The 23,283-nt window shown below is 38.9% G+C and overlaps 1 protein-coding gene across 1 annotated transcript; it reads left to right on the top strand.

Moving 5' to 3' along the window:
• The first annotated feature begins 4,899 nt into the window (after window positions 1–4,899).
• Window positions 4,900–22,885, top strand: LOC118485884 (protein SEH1-like). Its single transcript, XM_035982392.1, has 6 exons — window positions 4,900–5,058; window positions 20,438–20,549; window positions 21,499–21,599; window positions 21,772–21,849; window positions 22,591–22,643; window positions 22,726–22,885. The coding sequence occupies exons 1-6, from the start codon at window positions 4,900–4,902 to the stop codon at window positions 22,883–22,885; spliced, it is 663 nt and encodes a 220-aa protein (XP_035838285.1).
• Window positions 22,886–23,283: the final 398 nt, after the last annotated feature.

Below are 23,283 nucleotides of genomic sequence, written 5' to 3'. Positions count from 1 at the left end.
TACCCACCACTCACATGATCGCACAGTAAACCCTCCTTAAGCTAATCATACCATGTATAAAACGTTTGTAATAATTGTAGCATGTATTTCACCCCCGAAGTATAAAACTGAAAACAATTAAAAGAAAAGGGGGACATGAACTCACTGTAGTGCGTCTTCTGTACCGTCAACTCAATTCTCCGCAGCTAACCACGACTACCTACAGTGTACTAACGTCTATTATACGAACGGGTCGTGCCTTGGCTTAGAGTTTAATGCTTTGAGTTGCGTTCTTATGTTATTCCAAGTTATAATTATTTGTTAAAATAATAATTATTTTAACTTTAAATTATATTTAATTTTGGAATAATTGTTTAATCAATATTTTTGGTATTAATACTTCATAAGTATTTTAACTCCGTATTTCCTTCCCAAGGATGGGGGTATTTATACATGTATATTGTAGTTCCGAAATAATATATTTTTAAGTCTCACTTAGAAAGTATATATAGCTTATTTGTCCAGAATAATAATGTATTCCCAAGAATATATATATATATTTTCCCAAAAATTATATATCTTCTAAATATACTAGGAATATATATATTTTTATCTCCCAAAAATATAATATATTTTCTCTTTGTTGAAAACATGATATACTTAGTAATATTCACAAAAATCATATTTTCACCTCTTCCGTTTCCCAAAATAATATTTACCAAAAATATATGTGTAAGAGTATTTTCCGGAATATCTCATAAGTTACGTTTTAGTGTTTGGTTTCACAATATCAAGTGTGTAACTTAAATATTTATTCCTTGAGATTTTTGGTATTATTTTGGAGTTGTAAATGTCATGGTATTTGTTAAGATATATGATTTACCCTAAAATAATATAACTAATCCACAAATCATACAAGTATTCACACAAGTGTCTTAATATAAAATATATATTCTAAATATATATTTATCCATCTTTATTTACAAAAATCAACCTGCAATACTTGTATTTTCGTTACAAAAATCTATGGCAAAGTTTATATTTGAAAAACAAGGTTAAAAATACACTTGTAAATACTTGTTTAGAAAATATTTTCTAAGTGTTGGAATTTTTAGAAAATTTCGCCATAGTTTCCTTTGTAATGGAGGTATTCATGCTATTTAGCATATCTTTTTCTTTTCAAAAATCATCTAAATAATCAACAATAAATCACTAAACAATACTACACTTACCAAGTGCAAAAAAAAAACTATATATTTTACAAAATAACATGAACTTGATTTTTCACAACAAGGTGTAGTAAGTTGGTAAAGTATTTAGTAGCATTTGTTACCCTCTAAAGTGTGTTTATTTCCTTAAAAATCCCATTCTTAAAGAATTTAAGTGTTTACAACTTGTAAACACATTTTGCAAAAATGTTTATTTATAACATCTTATTGTTTTAAAAGTATTTCTACACTTGTATTGTCACTAAAAAGTGTAGGTTTAATAAGAATCATGATCTTTCAAAAATCATCTTTTTAACTTGGTTTTCTTGGAAAATCATTCACAAGTCTTAGGTTCACAAGTTTTACTAGTTCACTTGGTTTATTACTTTGCAAGAAAATCATTTCATTATCAAGTTCATGTCTTAATAGGAAGATGCTCATTTTATGTAAACACATAATCACCTCTTATCTTGTTAGATCATGTTTTTAATCATAATCTGACAAGTTTCACATGATGATCAACATCATATTACCAAGAAATCAACAAGCAATCATCAACATATACAAAACAACATCATACTAATAATATTTCATCATATTTCATCTTTATGTTTCAAGATTCAAGTTCAAGTCTTTTAGTGTTCTTGTTATTTCATCATAGTATATCTTTTATCCACCAAGAATATGAAGTAAGCAAGAGTTAACAAGCATCTTACTACTAGCTTCAAGCTAGGGAAGAACAAGATGAAGATCTGGTGGATAAAAGCAAACGAACGAGGTCCTTCAAGTTCCGTGAGCTTCGAGCTTCGTTAGTGACCTTCTAGCACCTTGTATCACACTTGGAATGGATGAAGCTTGAATGAAAAGAATGGTGGTGGTGGGGGAAGTTACGCCCGAGAGAGGGAGAAGGAAGAGAAGGTTGTGAAGAGTGTTGGTGTTGATGAAGATTATGGTGAACACTAGTGGTTTATAAAAGCTCATGTCCAACAAGTGTTTACCCATTAGGTCTTATGTCTTCCCAAGTACAAGACACGATCACATAAACAATCTAATAAAATCTTGAAATTAGGCATGTGGGCCGATTTGTTTAGGATATGGGGAGGGGTCTAGATGTAAGTTTTAATCATAAAGTTATCTAGTAATTCAAATCCAAGTACTAACAAGATCTTCCCAAAATCAAATCAAAATCCAAGGTAATCTAAAAGATTCAGTGAGGATTTATAAAAATCTCGTGGTGGGGCCACTTATGTGAGCCGTAAATATAGGGGGGGTTAAAATGTAAGTTGATGATAAATAAGTTAATTAGTGGAAGGTTAAATGTAAAAGTCTAGAGTTTTAGTGTAGGGTGCTTTATGTAGAATGTTTAAGTGTTCGGGAACCATAACTAGTTCAGAAAAATAAAAACAATGCTTCTAGTAATATTTTAGTGTTTCGGGTAATGTCCGGTTGTTCGGTTAGATACCAGTTCGTTAAAGTGATAAGTTATACCGTATAATGTTTTTTATGTAACTTTTTGTGACACTTTCAATTCCCGACACTTAGGAAAGCATACAGGACCATTTTGCCATATTTTTGCACTTGACTAGCATGTTAAAATGCTGAATTTTGATGATTAATGCAGAATTCTGCACTTTGAGTGGGTTTTAGGCACTTTCCGACACTTAAACTATCACCTAGTGACGCAGTTTTATGGTTCTCACTTCCCTACACTTCATACTAGTGTAGTACATTGTCTCTGGCCCTTACGGGGTCTCAAAACATTGTCTGTTTATGTGCTGGCACTGACAGTATATTTCTGAGTTATCCGGTAGCTGTGCTAACTGTGCTTTGTGCATCATGTATGTCACTAAAGTTTGTATGTAATAAATGGTGTGACAGTATGAAATGTGATGCATGTGTATGTATGATGCAGAAATCATAAGGCAGTTTGTATCATCAGTTGAAATTAAGCACAGTCATTAAGCATAAATCAATATTAATTAATTGTTCGGATACATGCAAATTTGGCAGTTGTCACATAGAGTGTAATAAGTTTTGCAAATAAATGATTGTAACTGTAATTATTGAAGTTAAAGGCTATCCATTGCAATATGATACAAACATAAAGGACGAAAAGTGTAATTTACCCTATATAAAATTACATTCATTCAACCCTACAATACATATGGTTCTTATAGATATAACTTTTTATTATTCAATATATAAAACTACATTTATTTAATCAGTGCAATAAATGAGGTTTTTAAAAATATATTGTTTTATTATTTAGTATATATAAAATTCATTTATTTAGCCCGAGTAATACACGAGGTTATAAACTAGTACATATGTATAATAAATGTTTTAAATAAAAAATATGTAAGGTTAAATAAGTATTTTTTTAATTAAATAAGATAAATATAATTGTTGGAAGTTTTCATTGGGAGTAAACTGCTAAAATGGTCTCTGAGGTTTGGTCACTTTTGTCATTTTAAGTTCAAAACTCAAACCTTTTGAATTTGGGTCTCTATGATTTCAATTTTGTTTTTCATTTAAAATCAAAATTTAGTCAGATTTTTCTGTTAACATCTAGTTTTTCTGTCTTTTTCCTCTCTTTTAATGAATGACAAAATGATCTTTTAACGTTTTATTATAACAAATTAAAAAAACCTAACCATTTGCCCTTCACTAAATGAGAGGAAAAAGACAAAAAAGATAGATGTTAACTGAAAAATATGATCAGATTTTGCTTTTAAATGAAAATGACAACAAAGCTAAAACTATATAGATCCAAATTCAAAAGGTTTGACTTTTAAATTAAAATAACAAAAATAACCAAATTTTAGAGACCATTTTTGACAGTTTACTCTTTCATTGCTTTGTAAAAAATGCAAGGTTTTGAAAACTGGACCGGACCGGCCGGTTCGACCGGTTGAACCGGGGACCGCAACCTTGACCGGTCCTGTTCATAGAGTTGGATCGCTTTAATACGTAGCCGGCCGGTTGAACCCATGGCCGGCGGCCAGACCGGATAACCAGTAAACATCAGCGGTTGGGCCGGCAGAATCGGTAAAGTGGAGCTTTGGGGTGTATGACGGCTTTCTAGAGAAGTTGTTTGGGGCTGTTTGTGGCTTTAAGGTGGACGACGACTTTACTCACCTTCTGTCTTGATTCCTGTAGAGAAAAGGGAGAGGTTCCATTTTTGCTTTGGGGTTGAGGGCGGCAATTTAGAGAAGACAACCTAGATGACTTTTAACCCTAATATAAAAAAGTATTGTTTAAAACTTCTTTTAGTACTGGGCTTTTAAAATGGGTATTTCTCAATTCTGTAATATGTATTTTTGGGCTTTTCTAAATCTTAAAGTAAACCTAATATGTGCCATTTTAATAATATGTAGGAGGGAAATAATTTTGTCATCCGGTTTATTAACCCGGTCCAACCGATCCGACCGGTCTAACCAGTAAACCGGTAAGATGACCGGTTCAATGTCCGGTCCGGTTCTGAAAACATTGAAAAAATGTTACGTTAAACCTAAACGGCTAACTCGCACCGTGCAATCTTTTATGCAAACGTTACTCCCCGGTCATGCAATCTAATGTAAAAAAAAGTCACGTTAAGGGGCATTTCTGTAAATCCATGATCAACACAATTAAACATCACTTTTGAACAAAAACGCTACAATCTAAACCCTCATAATATTGGGGCCAATCGAGAAACAAATAAACCCTAGAAATGGAGAAATCAATTGCAACATTAGATAAAGGCACGATTTGTTCTTCATGGAACTACTGTGCTCAAAGATTAGCTACCGGTTTAATCGATGGAACAATAGCAATCTTCGACACCAATGATCCCGCTTCTTCATTCTTCACATCCACTTTCAAATTCAAGGTTTATGTCGTCAATTATCAAGTTCTAGATATTTTAATTTTCACATTTTCAATTAATTGTTCATTATTCGGTTATGCAATTTATTTAATGCGGTTTATTTGGTTTAATCGAATAATGGTTACCTGTTGTTTATATAGTTTTAAAGTTTTATATACTTGCCCATTAAATTTAATTTGGTCCACCCTCCACAGCTCAGTTAATTAGTTGTTATGTACTTATGTTATGATTTTTATTTTAGGCAAATTTAAAATTGTTCGAATTGTGTAATCGTCAATTATTGACAATTTGACATTGGTACTATTTTGGTTTTAGACTCTCGTTTGAACTTTGAACATTAACGGAAACCAAAACGGGCCAAAAGTTTATTGGGTTAGTTTGGTTTCCGATTACGATTTAATAAACCCAACTGAAGAAACTGATAACCGGACCAATGAACACCTCTAATTTTAACGTTATTTTACTAATTTCGTGAAAATAATGTTAAAAGTGTGACAACCCTCACTAAACCAGGTATCCGTACAACTTAATTAACTATTAATTGTTGCCTAATTACTGTGCTTAACTGAGATTTCTGATAAACTGCTACTTGATTGTTGATACTTGTACATATCTGCATCATACTTTGATTTTTCTGTCACTACATTATTTACTTACTGAACTCTAGTGACAAACATGATGCACAAAAGCACAGTAGCACTTGAACGGATAACCTATTGAACATGCTGATATAGCCAGCATCAGGCAGACACTGCCTCTAAAGGCCTGAATGAGCCAGAAATATTTTACTACACCCATAGTGTGTGTAGGAATACAAGGGTTGTTAAACTGCGTCTTTAGGAATAAGATACAGAGATTGGATGTGCCTAAAACGTACTCTGAGCACGAACCACAGCACTTTTATCAACACACTAGCTTCTAGCTAACTAATAAAGTGCCAAAACATGAGGAAATATTCCTGACACTTTGCAGAATAAGTTGTGTCGCTAAAAATATTATTTACAACGCTTAAAAGGTTACTTAAGCACTTTAACGGATTACTATCCAACCGAACAACCGGACTATATCCGGAACATAAAAATATTGCCAGAAATATTATTAGCCTTTTTCTGAGCCAGTTAGGGTCCCTGATTACCCTAACACCCGCTTTATAACGCATCATTTAACTAACCGAGTTAACCTTTATCTAACTGGGTTTAATGAAACTAAACTCTAACTGAACAATCGAGATCCAACCGGATACCCCCCCCCTAATGGGATCGGCCAACATGATGTGACAAGGGGAGTACACCTTTTTGATATTTTATTTGATTTCGTGGATATCTAGAGAGCTTGAAAAACCGTTGGACGATGATCAAATTTTTGTCTATAAAATCAACCTTAAACACATTAGACTTCACACCACACTTTCACCAACAAAACTCTTTCTCTCCCTCTTGTCTAATTCTCGGCCGAACACCCACACTCCAACCATCCATCTTTCGGTTCTTGATCCATCCATTCCAAGCTTATACAAGGTGTCCGGGTTACGTATAAGGAAGCATGAAGCAAGCGGAAGTTGAAGGACCTCGTTCATTTGCTTTTATCCACGCCATTTCCGACTAGATTCTTCCCTAGCCCCGAGCTAGAGGTATAATGTTTAAAACTCACTCTCGAGCGTATCTAAAGTGGTTAATATGATTTTTAACGGTTAAAAGTTGGAATCATGCGTTTTGAATCTTTAAAGACTACTAAAACTCGAATATTGTTGGTTAAAAGCTTATAACGCGTGTAAAAGTCGTAGTATTCGAATATGTTGATTATTGAGGCCCGATCTACGTTGTGGTGGCTCTTATCATCGTTTAACCCGATCTTGTTAAGATCACGAATCTTGACATACGCTTGTTTCTATCGGTACAAGGGTTAAAAGGTGAAACCCCACCACATGAGAAACATGAACTTGTGTAAAAGTATTTTGACTTGTAAAATAGTATTTAAAACGAGCCGATCTACGTATGTACAAGTGGTATATTCGTAGAACCAAGTGTCGAGAAAATCATGTTTTATAAAAGTTGGATGACATGTTAACAAATATGATTTTTACAAACTACAAGTGTATAAACACTTGTGAAACGAAAGATCCGACAAAATAACAATTTTTATAAAAGTTGTCGGGAAGTTGTAAAGGATGGTTTGTTCTAAAAACGGGGTTTTTACAAGACTAAACTATTTTATACATAGATCCACTAAATATAAGGTGATCTACACTATGATTTTCGGAAAAATTACAAGTTCATGTAATAATGCGATTTTACATACTAGTCTACAAGTTTAATGCATTGAAACTGGTTTGAAGTATCGGAACTTGATTGGTTGATTTAAAGAAATTGTTGAAGTGATTTGTAAAAGAAAATGATACGCTTGAAAGCGTGGCCACCTCCAGTTACAGGGGAAACTCTGGCGAAATTTTTCTAAAAATCTAACACTTAGAATTATTTACAAGTGTTAGACTATTTTTGATATATTTTCAAATATATTTCGCCAAGACTTTATTTATTAAATAATCGGAGGTGGGATTTTCATAAAAACTAAACGTGGTAAATATTTATTCGATAAATATATTTTTCACCACACTGTTTATGATTATTTTGTGAAAATATATAAATATTATTTTTAGAGTAAAAAATAATATTTACAAACTTTGTCGAACCCAAAATAATACCGACGCCTACACGACAAACATATAAGTTACAACGGTAATTACTATTACCACTAAATCGCCAAAACGTAACTTACGCCTTATCCGGAAATATTCATAAATGCGGATATTGTCAACGTATTATTTTGGAAAGTATTATGCGAAGTGAAAATATATTATTTTTGAGAAAAATAATTATATTTTGGAATGAGAAATAAAATATATTAAGTGAGACTTAATATTATAAACACGCATGTATTAATTCCCCCATCCTTGGGAAGGAGATTTTCTACCAAATATATACAAGGAACAGTTGTCTAACTGTTTCCCGAAAATTAAACTATAAAGCTAAAGCACGGCCATCCGTCTAATAGAATTAGCACATGTAGGTCGTTGCACAGCTTTCGGACATTTGGAGTGCTTGATTTAGCGACGCACTGACTGTGAGTTCATAACCCCCACTTTTTACTGTTTTACATTCTTTTTGTAAATGTTTTTGGGGTGGAAAGACATGCACAATTTTCAGAAACATACAAAGTTTTGAACAAACGCAAAACTCGTATTTCTAAATCATATCACGAATGGATTTCGAGGAACTCAAATGATTTACGAAAGGTTTATACTAAACATACCGGTTTTTACAAAACAAATGCTTATTTTCAAAATATGAATGATTTTTCATAACTAAGGAGTCAGTCAGGGTGGCTGGGAAGGTTCAGTCAGGGTGGCTGGGAAGGTTTAGTCAGGGTGGCTGGGAAGGTTCAGTCAGGGTGGCTGGGGAGGTTCAGCCAGGGTGGCTGGGGAGGTTCAGCCAGTGTGGCTGGGAGGCTCAGTCAGGGTGGCTGGGGAGGTTCAGCCAGGGTGGCTGGGGTGGAGTATATGTTACAGCAATTACGAATACTTTTTACATGGTATGGTTAGCGTAAGGAGGTTTACTACTTTAGATCATGTGAATGGGTAGGCGGAAACTTGAGGTCATTAATCCTCAGGGTAGGACCGAGGGGCAGGAGCGATAGATCTATTTGGGTGTAGCGAGCCCAGTCCCAGGCCCAGCATAACGGACCTCGGGATGACTTTGTACCCGACGCATAAATCTGCTAGGTTTGAGCCTTCCTACTTGCATTTCACACATATCAATGGCCTTGCAAACCATTGGTGATCTCAATTCCTTTATTTGCTACATACCAGGTTTTTGATAAAGTTAAAGGTTTATTTACTCACTATTCGCATGAACTCGCTCAACATTATTGTTGATTTTTCAACTTACATGTATTTCAGGAAACTAACGATCTGGCGCGGTATGGCATGTTTTCCGCTGCATTAGGCCCGAGGTCATCCAGGGTTCGAGACTTGTGACTCTTTCCTGGACAAGTCACAGTCCCTGAACCATGTTTACTTTAAGTTTGCATTTGTAATGTTTAGACAGGTTATGGTTGTTGGGTGTTAACCCGTTAAGACAATGTTTAATATTTTTATTATCAATGGATGATCTTGCATATTTTAATTCATATAGCTTTGTTATGATTAAGCTATGGTATTAAGAAGTCACACCAAATTAACCACGCTTCCGCAAAGCCAGGGTGTGACAGCTTGGTATCAGAGCTCTGATCATAGCGAACTAGGATTCCTTCTCGAGTCTAGACTATGATCACTAGGGCTCTCACGAAAACATTTTCTGCATACCACTTAAGTCCAGATCCAAAACGTTTTTACAAACAAATGTTGAGCACATTTCATTTATTCATTATTAGGCTCAGTCCTGAAGACTGAGGCTCGGTCTTGGAGGCCGAGGCTCGATCTTAGAGATCGAGGTAGATGTTATTTATGTTAGGCTCAGTCTTGGAGGCTGAGGCTCGGTCTTGGAGGCCGAGGCTCGATCTTAGAGATCGAGGTAGATGTTTGTTGTTTTAGGCTCAGTCTTGGAGGCTGAGGCTCGGTCTTGGAGGCCGAGGCTCGATCTAAGAGGTCGAGGTGGATGATAGAGCAGTCTTAGAGACTGGGAGGAATTTGGCTAGTGGGACTAGGAATGTCAGTCTAGGAGACTGGGAGGCTAGTGGGACTAGGAGAATTATTTGATTGTTTATTGTTGACTTACATGTTTACATGAATATATGATTGATTATTATACGTATATGTGTTTGTGTTACAAACGTCATGCTTTCACCATGTACTAGAAGGATGGACACTACGAATCCCATGGCCATAGTATTAGACGACATAGTTTCATCGGAGCACGAGGTGTACGTTCCCGATACTACCGGCACAGACGATGACGACTCTCAGCCCTTTTTGCGCCGCCTGAATGTCGTAGTAGAGCCTACTGATGGCCATCTTGTTGGGAATTTACCCTTCGCGGTGATCCTTGTTCCTGTGCCCCTTGCCGCTTACCCTATTGTTGATATGCCCCCTGACGTGGCCTCTGACGACGATAACAATCTACTAGAAAGAGGACCCATTTGAGGGCGAGGCCCTATTGCTGTTGGAATTAACCTACTGCTTGCGGACGCTCCTGCAGGGGAAACTTATGCCCATTCCCCTGTCCCAGACTCATTTGAATTTCTGACATCCGCATTTTCGTATATATAGGGAGTGCAGCACCATTCACTCGACGCCGACCCTGATACGGCATCATCAGCTGCACCGGTTCCCGCACACAGCTTGAGTTTGATCACAGTATTGAGGGTGATCTTGTTCTTCCACCTGGTGTTGATCCAGACCATGACCTTGAGTTCATACACTTAGACCAGCCCTTGGAGGATCCTGTAACCCCCTGTGATGGTTAATCCAGCTGATTTTGAGATGGAATTTGTTGATCCGGAGCCAGCCATGGCCCCTGAGCCAGGCGTTGCTCCTAACACCGCATTGGAGCATGACCCTGTTCATGCCAATGCACCTGCTGTTACTCCTTGATTGATCATCTGCTTGGACGAGAGAAAATTTGGGGTAACTATGCAAGACAATTTATTATTACGGGGGCCCACGTAATAACGACTTGTAGTGCACAGAAATCCTGGTGGACTCTGCGGGCCAAGCTAATGAAAACCAATGTAGCAGGAAATAACTCGAACATGAATGACCAAGGCGATGAAGCCTCGACTTCATTCTATTTCAAGCAACAAGCCAAATTGGCAAGCCTATGTGAGGGCTCAGAAAATTTATTTTCCCCACCCATACATTGAGTATATTTATGTGTAAAATTGGGTGAGTACATGATGGCTTACGGTGCTATGTATCTCATAGACAATTGGAAAGTTGTCTAACCCACTTCATGCCATTCCGGCAGAAGAGAATGCCACCCAGGCGTGACACAAACACCAGTATGTTGCCAAGGATAGGAGCCGAGCTGCAAAAACGCAACTCACAGGCAATTGCACGACATGAAGCTCTCCGCTTTTAGCACGGCAATGGCACTATTGGAAATAATCCCTAGCTGACCGCACCTATAAGCAGTTCCTAAACTGCAAGCCTTTGAACTTCGACGAAACAGAAAGCGCCATTGCATTTGTTCGTTGGCCCGAAAAGATTGACTCCATTCTAAGAAAGACAAACTGTTCGCCCCAAATGGAGTGATACCTTTACCTCAAGGTCATTACTAGACGGCACACTCTCATGGTGGGACCATCATGTTCAGGCCCTTAGCACGGATGCTACTTATGCACTGAGCTGGGACGAGCTCAAGGAAATGATCGAGAAGAAATGTTGTTCTAGGACTGGAATTCAGAAGCTTAAGGTGGAGTTCTGGAATTTGAAAATGGAGAGACCCGAGATTCCTTAACATGTCCAGAAATCGCACGACTTGCCTAGGGTCGTCCCCTACTAAGTCATTATTGTTGTATGATACAGTTATGTACATATAAGCTTTACATTGTGGTCTCGATTTGTGGTAATGCAATCGTAGTATTCTCATCACTTGTGATGTTTGATCTATGGTTTATGTTCTATGACATGAGATGTTATGTGGCTGATTTATTGATAGCATGAGATGTTATGTGCTGATATTGTTGAATACATACGTACATTTTACCTGCTACGACCTAACCTATGTGAAACATCTTTTAGAAGATGCCACCAAGACGCGAAATGCGCATACCCACCAACGAGGCGGAACTTCAGGAAATCATTGCTGCGGTCATCGCACAATACGAGGCCCATCACTCCGAGCGCAACGGAGGTACCTCGGAAAATAACGGTTGTCCCTACTGGCACTTCCTCAACTACAAGCCTCCGAAGTTCGACGGCACTGGAGGTGCCATAGCTTTTGTGAAATGGATTGAAAGCTTTCGAATAAGTGGTTGTACGCCAGAACAACAAGTCCTATACGTTTCTGGGTTGTTTCAAGATGGAGCTCGACTATGGTGGTACCTTCAGGTTCAAATGAAGGGCGAAACCGCAGCATATGCATTATCATGGGATGAACTGAAGGGAATGATGCATGAGAAGTATTGCTCCAAAGAGGAAACCCAGAAGTTGGAAGGGGAATTCCAGAGCCTGATAATGGAAGGTCCAAAAATGTTGGGATACATGCAAAGACTTCATGACTTGGCACGAGTTATTCCCCACTTAGCGGAACCAGAAATGAGGAAATTGGGACAGCTCATTTGGGAACTGGCACCAGAAGTCATGAGCTTAATGGCAGCATCTACGCCACCAACAACTATTGCTGCAAGCAAGATGGGTTCGGCACTCGTTACGGAAGCCATTAGACTAGAAAAACTTGCAAACCCTGATAGGGGGACTCAGGTAGAGTCATCTGGAAAGAACAAAAGGAAGCTTACCGAAGATACCCGAACAAATAATGATGAACAAAGATCTATTCGAGGTTGTTTTGACTGCGGAGACAAAGGGCATTTCAAGAAAGATTGCCCTAACAACAGACAGGCCAATGATAAGATTTGCTTGGAAACTAAAGCAAGACGTGCTGGGTGCAAGTATCACCATGAATGTGGATGTCGGAAGCCTAGGTGCGGGAGGAAAAGGCACAACAAGGATGGTTGTGGGATGAAAAGTCCCAAACAAGGAGAAAATCGTAACAACGCTCAAGGTGGAAGCAGGAAAGGAAATGGCCGAATGCTAGGATGCTTCCATTGTGGGGACATTGGACATCTTAAGAGAGAATGCCCGGAGTTGAAACAAGACCGTGAGAGAACACCCAGCATCGGAGTTTGTGAAGCAGGCCAGGATCCAGGCATGATTACTGGTACGTTCTTTAACAACCAAAACTTTCGCATCTATCTTGTGTGAAACTGGTACCGATTATAGCTTCGTATCATTAGAATTTAAGAATATGCTTGGTTTAACTGCTAGTAAATTAGATACTCGATCGAATTAGCAAATGGGAAGTTAGTAGAAGCTAACGAGGTGATTCGAGGTTGCGTAATCGAACTGGGAGAGCGTGAGTTTGCTCTAGATCTACTACCAGTCCAGTTGGGAAGCTTCGACGTGGTAGTAGGGATGGATTGGTTATCGAGTAATAAAGCGGAGATAGTTTGTCACGAGAAGATTATTCGTATCCCGACCGATGATGGTGAGACCATTGTTGTTCATGGGGAGAAGCGTGAGACGCCGTTAAGGATGATTAGCTGCCTGAAAGCAAGGAAGTGTTTGCAGAAAGGATGTGTTGCTTTTCTAGCACACATTGTGGATAAAAAGGCTGCTGAGCCGAAGATCGAAGACATCCCTGTCGTGAGGGAATACCCAGAAGTCTTTCCAGAAGACTTGCCTGGCTTGCCACCTCAAAGGCAAGTGGAGTTTCGCATTGACTTAGTTCCAGGCGCCGCGCCTGTGGCTAAGGCACCTTACAGACTTGCTCCGTCTGAGATGCAAGAATTGTCGACACAACTTCAAGAGTTGTTAGACAAGGGTTTTATCCGACCAAGCTTCTCGCCTTGGGGAGCTCCAGTTTTTTTTTGTGAAGAAGAAGGACGGTAGTTTCCGTATGTGCATTGACTACAGAGAGTTGAACAAGCTGACGATCAAGAATAGGTATCCCCTGCCAAGAATCGACGATCTGTTCGACCAGCTTCAAGGTTCAAGCTTCTATTCAAAGATCGATCTTCGATCTGGATACCATCAGCTACGGATACAGGAGGAGAGTATCCCGAAGACAGCCTTCAGAACTCGATATGGACACTACGAGTTTCTCGTTATGCCATTTGGATTGACAAACGCACCTGCAGTGTTCATGGATTTGATGAACCGAGTTTGTAAGCCATACTTGGATAAGTTCGTGATTGTATTCATCGACGACATCTTGATTTATTCGAAGACAAAGGTTGAGCACGAGCAACATCTTAGAGCCATTCTGGAGCTGCTAAAGAAGGAACAACTGTACGCCAAGTTCTCTAAGTGTGAGTTTTGGCTAAGGGAAGTGCAATTCCTTGGACACGTGGTGAATGGAGATGGAATCCACGTGGATCCAACCAAGATCGAGGCGATCAAAGATTGGGAAACGCCAAAGACGCCAACTGAGATTCGGCAATTCTTGGGTTTGGCTGGCTATTATCGAAGGTTCATTGAGAACTTTTCAAAGATCGCTCAACCGTTGACACTCCTCACGCAGAAGGATAAGAAGTTTGATTGGGGAATCAAACAGGATGAAGCGTTTCAGATATTGAAAGACAAGCTTTGCAACGCGCCAATCTTAGCTCTACCATAAGGCACTGACGATTTCGTGGTATACTGCGACGCATCGCGTCAAGGATCGGGTTGTGTGTTGATGCAACGTCAAAAGGTTATCGCCTACGCATCACGCCAACTGAAAGTGCACGAAAAGAACTATACCACGCATGATTTGGAGCTAGGCGCAGTGGTTTTTGCTTTGAAGATCTGGAGACACTACCTTTACGGTACAAAGTGCACAATCTTCACAGATCACAAGAGCCTCCAGCATATATTCAATCAGAAGGAGTTGAATATGAGGCAAAGGCGATGGGTTGAGTTGTTGAACGATTACGACTGCGAGATCAAGTATCATCCAGGGAAGGCGAATGTGGTCGCTGATGCCCTAAGTCGTAAAGAGAGAATCAAGCCCATAAGGGTTAGGGCTATGGAAATGATAATTCAAACCGACCTTTCCTCGCGCGTTCGTGCAGCACAAAAGGAAGCTCTCAAGGAGGGAAACCTTGAGGAAGAATACCTCCGTGGGATGGAGAAGATTTTGGTGCCAAACAGGGAAGGAACGTTGTGTTTTGAGAAAAGGATTTGGGTTCCTCTGTTTGGTGGTTTAAGGAAGGTTATTTCCGATAAAGCTCACAAATCGCGGTACTTTATCCACCCTGGAGCGGATAAGATGTACCAGGATCTTAAAGATTATCATTGGTAGCCAAGGATGAAAGGCGATGTTGCAGTTTACGTGAGCAAATGTTTGACATGCGCCAAGGTTAAGGAGGAATACCAGAAGCCTTCAGGACTTCTGCAACAACCAGAGATTCCCAAGTGGAAGTGGGAACAAATCTCCATGGATTTTATTACGAAGTTGCCAAGAACGTCAAAAGGCCATGACACTATCTGGGTGATAATGGATCGCTTAACGAAGTCAGCACACTTCTTACCTATCCGCGAGAAGGATAATACAAGCAAATTGGCTGAGATTTACATGAGAGAGATTGTTACGCGCCATGGAGTACCTCTCTCGATTATCTCTGATAGAGACGGAAGGTTCGTGTCAAGGATATGGCAATCCTTCCAGGAAGCTTTTGGCTCCAAGTTGAATCTGAGCACAGCTTTTCACCCGCAGACCGACGGACAAAGCGAGCGGACGATTCAGACATTAGAAGATATGCTGAGAGCATGTGTGATGGATTTGGGTGGTAGCTGGGATAAGCATTTACCCCTGGTTGAGTTTTCATACAACAACAGCTACCACACCAGTATTGGTGCCGCGCCGTTGGAAGCTTTATATGGGCGCAAGTGCAGATCACCGCTCTGTTGGTCTGACGCTGGTGATAGATAGACAGTTGGTTGATCCTGAAGTAGTCCAGGAAACCACCGATAAGATCGCACAGATCCGAGACCGTATCAGCGCGGCTCGTGACAGGCAGAAAGCCTACGCAGATCGAAGCAGGAAACCTCTAGAGTTTGAGATTGGTGAGATGGTTTTGTTGAAGGTATCACCCTGGAAGGGTGTGGCACGATTTGGGAAAACATGGAAAGTTGAACCCGAGGTATATTAGACCATTCAAGATCTTGGAGAGAATCGGGTTAGTAGCTTACAAGTTGGACCTACCTGCCGAACTGAATGGTGTTCACGATACATTTCATGTATCCAATCTAAAGAGAAGTCCAACTCAAGTTAACGTTGCCATTCCTACCGACGAAATTCATGTTGATGACACGCTCCACTTCGTTGAAGGACCTGTCGAGGTCACGGATTGGAAAGTGAACAAGACCCACCGGAGCAGTGTCAAGCTCGTCAAAGTTCGTTGGAATGCTAGACATGGTCCTGAATTCACCTGGGAGCGTGAGGACCAAATGAAAGAGAAATACCCCCACTTATTTCCTGAGAACCCTGCTTCTACAAGCAGAATTTAAAATTTCGGGACGAAATTTATTTAACGGGGGGAGAATGTGACAACCCTCACTAAACCAGGTATCCGTACGACTTAATTAACTATTAATTGTTGCCTAATTACTGTGCTTAACTGAGATTTCTGATAAACTGCTACTTGATTGTTGATACTTGTACATATCTGCATCATACTTTGATTTTTCCGTCACTACATTATTTACTTACTGAACTCTAGTGACAAACATGATGCACAAAAGCACAGTAGCACTTGAACGGATAACCTATTGAACATGCTGATATAGCCAGCATCAGGCAGACACTGCCTCTAAAGGCCTGAATGAGCCAGAAATATTTTACTACACCCATAGTGTGTGTAGGAATACAAGGGTTGTTAAACTGCGTCTTTAGGAATAAGATACAGAGATTGGATGTGCCTAAAACGTACTCTGAGCACGAACCACAGCACTTTTATCAACACACTAGCTTCTAGCTAACTTATAAAGTGCCAAAACATGAGGAAATATTCCTGACACTTTGCAGAATAAGTTGTGTCGCTAAAAATATTATTTACAACGCTTAAAAGGTTACTTAAGCACTTTAACGGATTACTATCCAACCGAACAACCGGACTATATCCGGAACATAAAAATATTGCCAGAAATATTATTAGCCTTTTTCTGAGCCAGTTAGGGTCCCTGATTACCCTAACACCCGCTTTATAACGCATCATTTAACTAACCGAGTTAACCTTTATCTAACTGGGTTTAATGAAACTAAACTCTAACTGAACAATCGAGATCCAACCGGATACCCCCCCCCTAATGGGATCGGCCAACATGATGTGACAAGGGGAGTACACCTTTTTGATATTTTATTTGATTTCGTGGATATCTAGAGAGCTTGAAAAACCGTTGGACGATGATCAAATTTTTGTCTATAAAATCAACCTTAAACACATTAGACTTCACACCACACTTTCACCAACAAAACTCTTTCTCTCCCTCTTGTCTAATTCTCGGCCGAACACCCACACTCCAACCATCCATCTTTCGGTTCTTGATCCATCCATTCCAAGCTTATACAAGGTGTTCGGGTTACGTATAAGGAAGCATGAAGCAAGCGGAAGTTGAAGGACCTCGTTCATTTGCTTTTATCCACGCCATTTCCGACTAGATTCTTCCCTAGCCCCGAGCTAGAGGTATAATGTTTAAAACTCACTCTCGAGCGTATCTAAAGTGGTTAATATGATTTTTAACGGTTAAAAGTTGGAATCATGCGTTTTGAATCTTTAAAGACTACTAAAACTCGAATATTGTTGGTTAAAAGCTTATAACGCGTGTAAAAGTCGTAGTATTCGAATATGTTGATTATTGAGGCCCGATCTACGTTGTGGTGGCTCTTATCATCGTTTAACCCGATCTTGTTAAGATCACGAATCTTGACATACGCTTGTTTCTATCGGTACAAGGGTTAAAAGGTGAAACCCCACCACATGAGAAACATGAACTTGTGTAAAAGTATTTTGACTTGTAAAATAGTATTTAAAACGAGCCGATCTACGTATGTACAAGTGGTATATTCGTAGAACCAAGTGTCGAGAAAATCATGTTTTATAAAAGTTGGATGACATGTTAACAAATATGATTTTTACAAACTACAAGTGTATAAACACTTGTGAAACGAAAGATCCGACAAAATAACAATTTTTATAAAAGTTGTCGGGAAGTTGTAAAGGATGGTTTGTTCTAAAAACGGGGTTTTTACAAGACTAAACTATTTTATACATAGATCCACTAAATATAAGGTGATCTACACTATGATTTTCGGAAAAATTACAAGTTCATGTAATAATGCGATTTTACATACTAGTCTACAAGTTTAATGCATTGAAACTGGTTTGAAGTATCGGAACTTGATTGGTTGATTTAAAGAAATTGTTGAAGTGATTTGTAAAAGAAAATGATACGCTTGAAAGCGTGGCCACCTCCAGTTACAGGGGAAACTCTGGCGAAATTTTTCTAAAAATCTAACACTTAGAATTATTTACAAGTGTTAGACTATTTTTGATATATTTTCAAATATATTTCGCCAAGACTTTATTTATTAAATAATCGGAGGTGGGATTTTCATAAAAACTAAACGTGGTAAATATTTATTCGATAAATATATTTTTCACCACACTGTTTATGATTATTTTGTGAAAATATATAAATATTATTTTTAGAGTAAAAAATAATATTTACAAACTTTGTCGAACCCAAAATAATACCAACGCCTACACGACAAACATATAAGTTACAACGGTAATTACTATTACCACTAAATCGCCAAAACGTAACTTACGCCTTATCCGGAAATATTCATAAATGCGGATATTGTCAACGTATTATTTTGGAAAGTATTATGCGAAGTGAAAATATATTATTTTTGAGAAAAATAATTATATTTTGGAATGAGAAATAAAATATATTAAGTGAGACTTAATATTATAAACACGCATGTATTAATTCCCCCATCCTTGGGAAGGAGATTTTCTACCAAATATATACAAGGAACAGTTGTCTAACTGTTTCCCGAAAATTAAACTATAAAGCTAAAGCACGGCCATCCGTCTAATAGAATTAGCGCATGTAGGTCGTTGCACAGCTTTCGGACATTTGGAGTGCTTGATTCAGCGACGCACTGACTGTGAGTTCATAACCCCCACTTTTTACTGTTTTACATTCTTTTTGTAAATGTTTTCGGGGTGGAAAGACATGCACAATTTTCAGAAACATACAAAGTTTTGAACAAACGCAAAACTCGTATTTCTAAATCATATCACGAATGGATTTCGAGGAACTCAAATGATTTACGAAAGGTTTATACTAAACATACCGGTTTTTACAAAGCAAATGCTTATTTTCAAAATATGAATGATTTTTCATAACTAAGGAGTCAGTCAGGGTGGCTGGGAAGGTTCAGTCAGGGTGGCTGGGAAGGTTTAGTCAGGGTGGCTGGGAAGGTTCAGTCAGGGTGGCTGGGAAGGTTCAGCCAGGGTGGCTGGGGAGGTTCAGCCAGGGTGGCTGGGGAGGTTCAGCCAGGGTGGCTGGGAGGCTCAGTCAGGGTGGCTGGGGAGGTTCAGCCAGGGTGGCTGGGGTGGAGTATATGTTACAGCAATTACGAATACTTTTTACATGGTATGGTTAGCGTAAGGAGGTTTACTACTTTAGATCATGTGAATGGGTAGGCGGAAACTTGAGGTCATTAATCCTCAGGGTAGGACCGAGGGGCAGGAGCGATAGATCTATTTGGGTGTAGCGAGCCCAGTCCCAGGCCCAGCATAACGGACCTCGGGATGACTTTGTACCCGACGCATAAATCTGCTAGGTTTGAGCCTTCCTACTTGCATTTCACACATATCAATGGCCTTGCAAACCATTGGTGATCTCAATTCCCTTATTTGCTACATACCAGGTTTTTGATAAAGTTAAAGGTTTATTTACTCACTATTCGCATGAACTCGCTCAACATTATTGTTGATTTTTCAACTTACATGTATTTCAGGAAACTAACGATCTGGCGCGGTATGGCATGTTTTCCGCTGCATTAGGCCCGAGGTCATCCAGGGTTCGAGACTTGTGACTCTTTCCTGGACAAGTCACAGTCCCTGAACCATGTTTACTTTAAGTTTGCATTTGTAATGTTTAGACATGTTATGGTTGTTGGGTGTTAACCCGTTAAGACAATGTTTAATATTTTTATTATCAATGGATGATCTTGCATATTTTAATTCATATAGCTTTGTTATGATTAAGCTATGGTATTAAGAAGTCACACCAAATTAACCACGCTTCCGCAAAGCCAGGGTGTGACAAAAAGTGAGAGACGGTTAATCATGCATCATGTGGTGGCGTTGATAGCCGAAAGACAAGGGGGTACATGCACTGATCGGCTTTTGTCCCAATTGGTGAGTGTTATGTGCCTTATGTCCAAGGCTTGATACAAAACTACTATCGAACCGGGGGTCTCACTGGAAGCAACCTCTCTATTCCTATGGGATAGAGGTAAGGTTGTCTACATCCTACCCTCCTCAGACCCTACCTTAGCTTTGCTATTGGTGAGATTTACTGAGTATGATGACGATGATGATGATGTTACGAGTGATGTTAAGAACGAGTTTTTTGCATTGAGATGATTACTAATAACTTGAATTTTAGGTTAATAATGGAAGCATTACAAAAGTTGTGTGGGTTCCTCCAGAGTATGGTGATGCAATCGCATGCATATGTTCCGATGGAAGTTTGTCAATTTGGGAAGAAATATCAGAAGGTATGCAAAGTGTCAATTTGCTGAAAGATTTTTTATAATTAATCGGAAACTGCAATCTTGTTTCCGATGGTTGAGATCTTTTTACAGAGTATATTGGTTGTCATTTCGTATCCAATGGCTATTTACTGTTATATCTTTGTTACATACCAAACAAGAGAACTCAACCCAAAAGATTAGTCTGGTGGATGAAAGAGCCCATTTGGTATATAAACCCCACATCAGTTGCCCATACAATAGATGTGGGACAAGTCCCATACCTTGCAGTCATGGCCATGTTGGTCACGGCTGGCTCTTTCCAGGCCACCACTCCGAGCCTCGTTGGTCACAGCCACGTTGGTCACGACTGGCTCTCCACGCCACCACTCCGTGGACTACCACTCCGAGTTCTGGCTCTGAAGTGATACCAATGTTACATACCAAACAAGAGAACTTAACCCCACATCAGTTGCCCATACAATAGATGTGGGACAAGTCCCATACCTTGCAGTCATGGCCATGTTGGTCACGGCTGGCTCTTTCCAGGCCACCACTCCGAGCCTCGTTGGTCACAGCCACGTTGGTCACGACCGGCTCTCCACGCCACCACTCCGTGGACTACCACTCCGAGTTCTGGCTCTGAAGTGATACCAATGTTACATACCAAACAAGAGAACTTAACCCAAAAGACTAGTCTGGTGGGTGAAAGAGCCCTTTTAGTATATAAACCCCACATCAGTTGCCCATACAACAGATGTGGGACAAGTCCCATACCTTGCAATGGTATTAATCCATAACAATCTTCCTTATATACCTTTATTTTAGTTTTTAACAACCTATAGTTGAGATGAGTTGTGAATTGCAATCGTATCTACTCAATAATCCTGCATAATTTTCAATTAATATCTCTAAAGCAGTAAGCACTATTTTACACATCTCTTCTGAGCTTTGTCTCTTACATTATATGCATTAGACAGTGAGCCTGTTCAGTGGAAGCAATGCACAAGCTTTGGCGGACCTTTGGATCAAGTTCTAGATGGTCAATTTGGAAACTCCGTCTCAAGTTTGAAATTGGTGAGCATTTAAGATTTGATGGTTGTTAGTTTATGTTGGGTACATGCCTTGTGTCTTGATGCACTAATTGTGTTCTTAGTGGTGTTATAATAATCATTATTCTTGATTTAATGTGTAGTTAAATTATCTTAAGAATTGTTTACCTTGTTAAATGTTTATGTTTCATTTGCAGACAATTGCTTATTCAAACGGCCTTGTGAAAGTGTATGAAATCTTAAATTCAATGGAACTGAAGAACTGGCAACTTCAGGTGACCATAATTTTGCAATGCTACAATGCTACATTGTTATGTTCATTTGTCCATTGTCGAGAGTTCGACACTTAAATTGCCTACGCGGGTTAAGTACCTGCTGTGTCGTCGCATATATTAATGTCCTCGCGAAACATTAATGATCAACATGTTCATAGACACTTTACATACCAACTTACAACACTATAACTTTCATATGTTTTTAATATTCATTTGACGCAAACTCATACTACATGGATTTACAAACTTGGGTAACGTTTCCAACTTATGTACAAGTAAGAGGACATGTTGGTCCTGCTTACAAATACTCTAGTGGGCTAGACTCACAGTTTTCATACAACATGTCGAGAAAATGATTTTTACTAATTTTCTCCACAACTTATAAAAACCGGTTATCAAAAAGATTTATTTTAAATCTTTTCAAAACAAACTATGAACTCGCTCAACTTTATGTTGACTTTTTCGCATGTTCTTTCTTAGGTTACTTTTTCAAATCATGGCGCGGTTGGAATAGGAGAACCATGTGGAGTCGAGTACTTAGTGGCGTTCATTTTCTAGAAGTCTTAACTTAATTGCTTCCGCTATGCAATGAAGATACCGGTCCAGTCACGCCAAGCTCTGATATTTCAGGGTGTGACAATCAAGAGTGACGATAACTTACATGTGCTAAACTGAATCCTGATTGGGTACAAACAAATAGTGTTTTTGGTTGCTAATGTTGTTTTGAAACATGATTTGTAGGTGTTGAAACTGTACAACAGGCACATGATGTTCCATTTGGATCTTATTTTGAGGTACAGTTTGCATTTAAGAACGATTGAATATAATAAAGAAAGTATCTTTGAAACTGGTGTTGCATAATCAAATGCATTGTAGATGGTCTATCGAGACTAGCGGTGAATCATCATGCAGTATTGATATTAAAGTGCGATCAAGTCCGGTCGCCGTAGACCAATATTTGAAGACGAATCTGAGAGTTGTGGTGGTTTTCCGGTGGAGAACGAATCTGAGAATGAAGAAGCAGAGAGAGAAATAGAGAAGGGGGTGGGGTGGGGTGGGGTGGGGTGAGGTGAGGTGAGGGTGGGGTTGTTTTTATTTTTATTTTTATAATTGGTGGGCTCCACAAGTATATATAATATATATGTATTTAATTAATTTATTTTGTTTAATATTAAGGGCATTTTAGTCATTTTACACCACTTAACTAAAAAAACTAACATCCATCCGCTTCAGGGACTATCCGAGAACGAATTTGCAAAACTTAGGGACTATAGCTGTAATTTTAAAAATATAGGGACTATAGGTGAAATCTGGGTAAACCACATAGACTATCCAGACACTTTCTCTTTCGATTTTGTAACACATTTAAGTATTAAGGCTATTTGGTATTAATTTTTCCTGTTAAATAAGTATAAAATAACTAATATACCCATT

This window comes from Helianthus annuus, chromosome 13, assembly GCF_002127325.2.
Source record: "Helianthus annuus cultivar XRQ/B chromosome 13, HanXRQr2.0-SUNRISE, whole genome shotgun sequence".
Classification (NCBI taxonomy): Eukaryota; Viridiplantae; Streptophyta; class Magnoliopsida; order Asterales; family Asteraceae; genus Helianthus; species Helianthus annuus.
The sequence above is the reverse complement of the archived record's forward strand: the minus strand, read 5'-3'. Positions and strand labels throughout refer to the sequence as shown.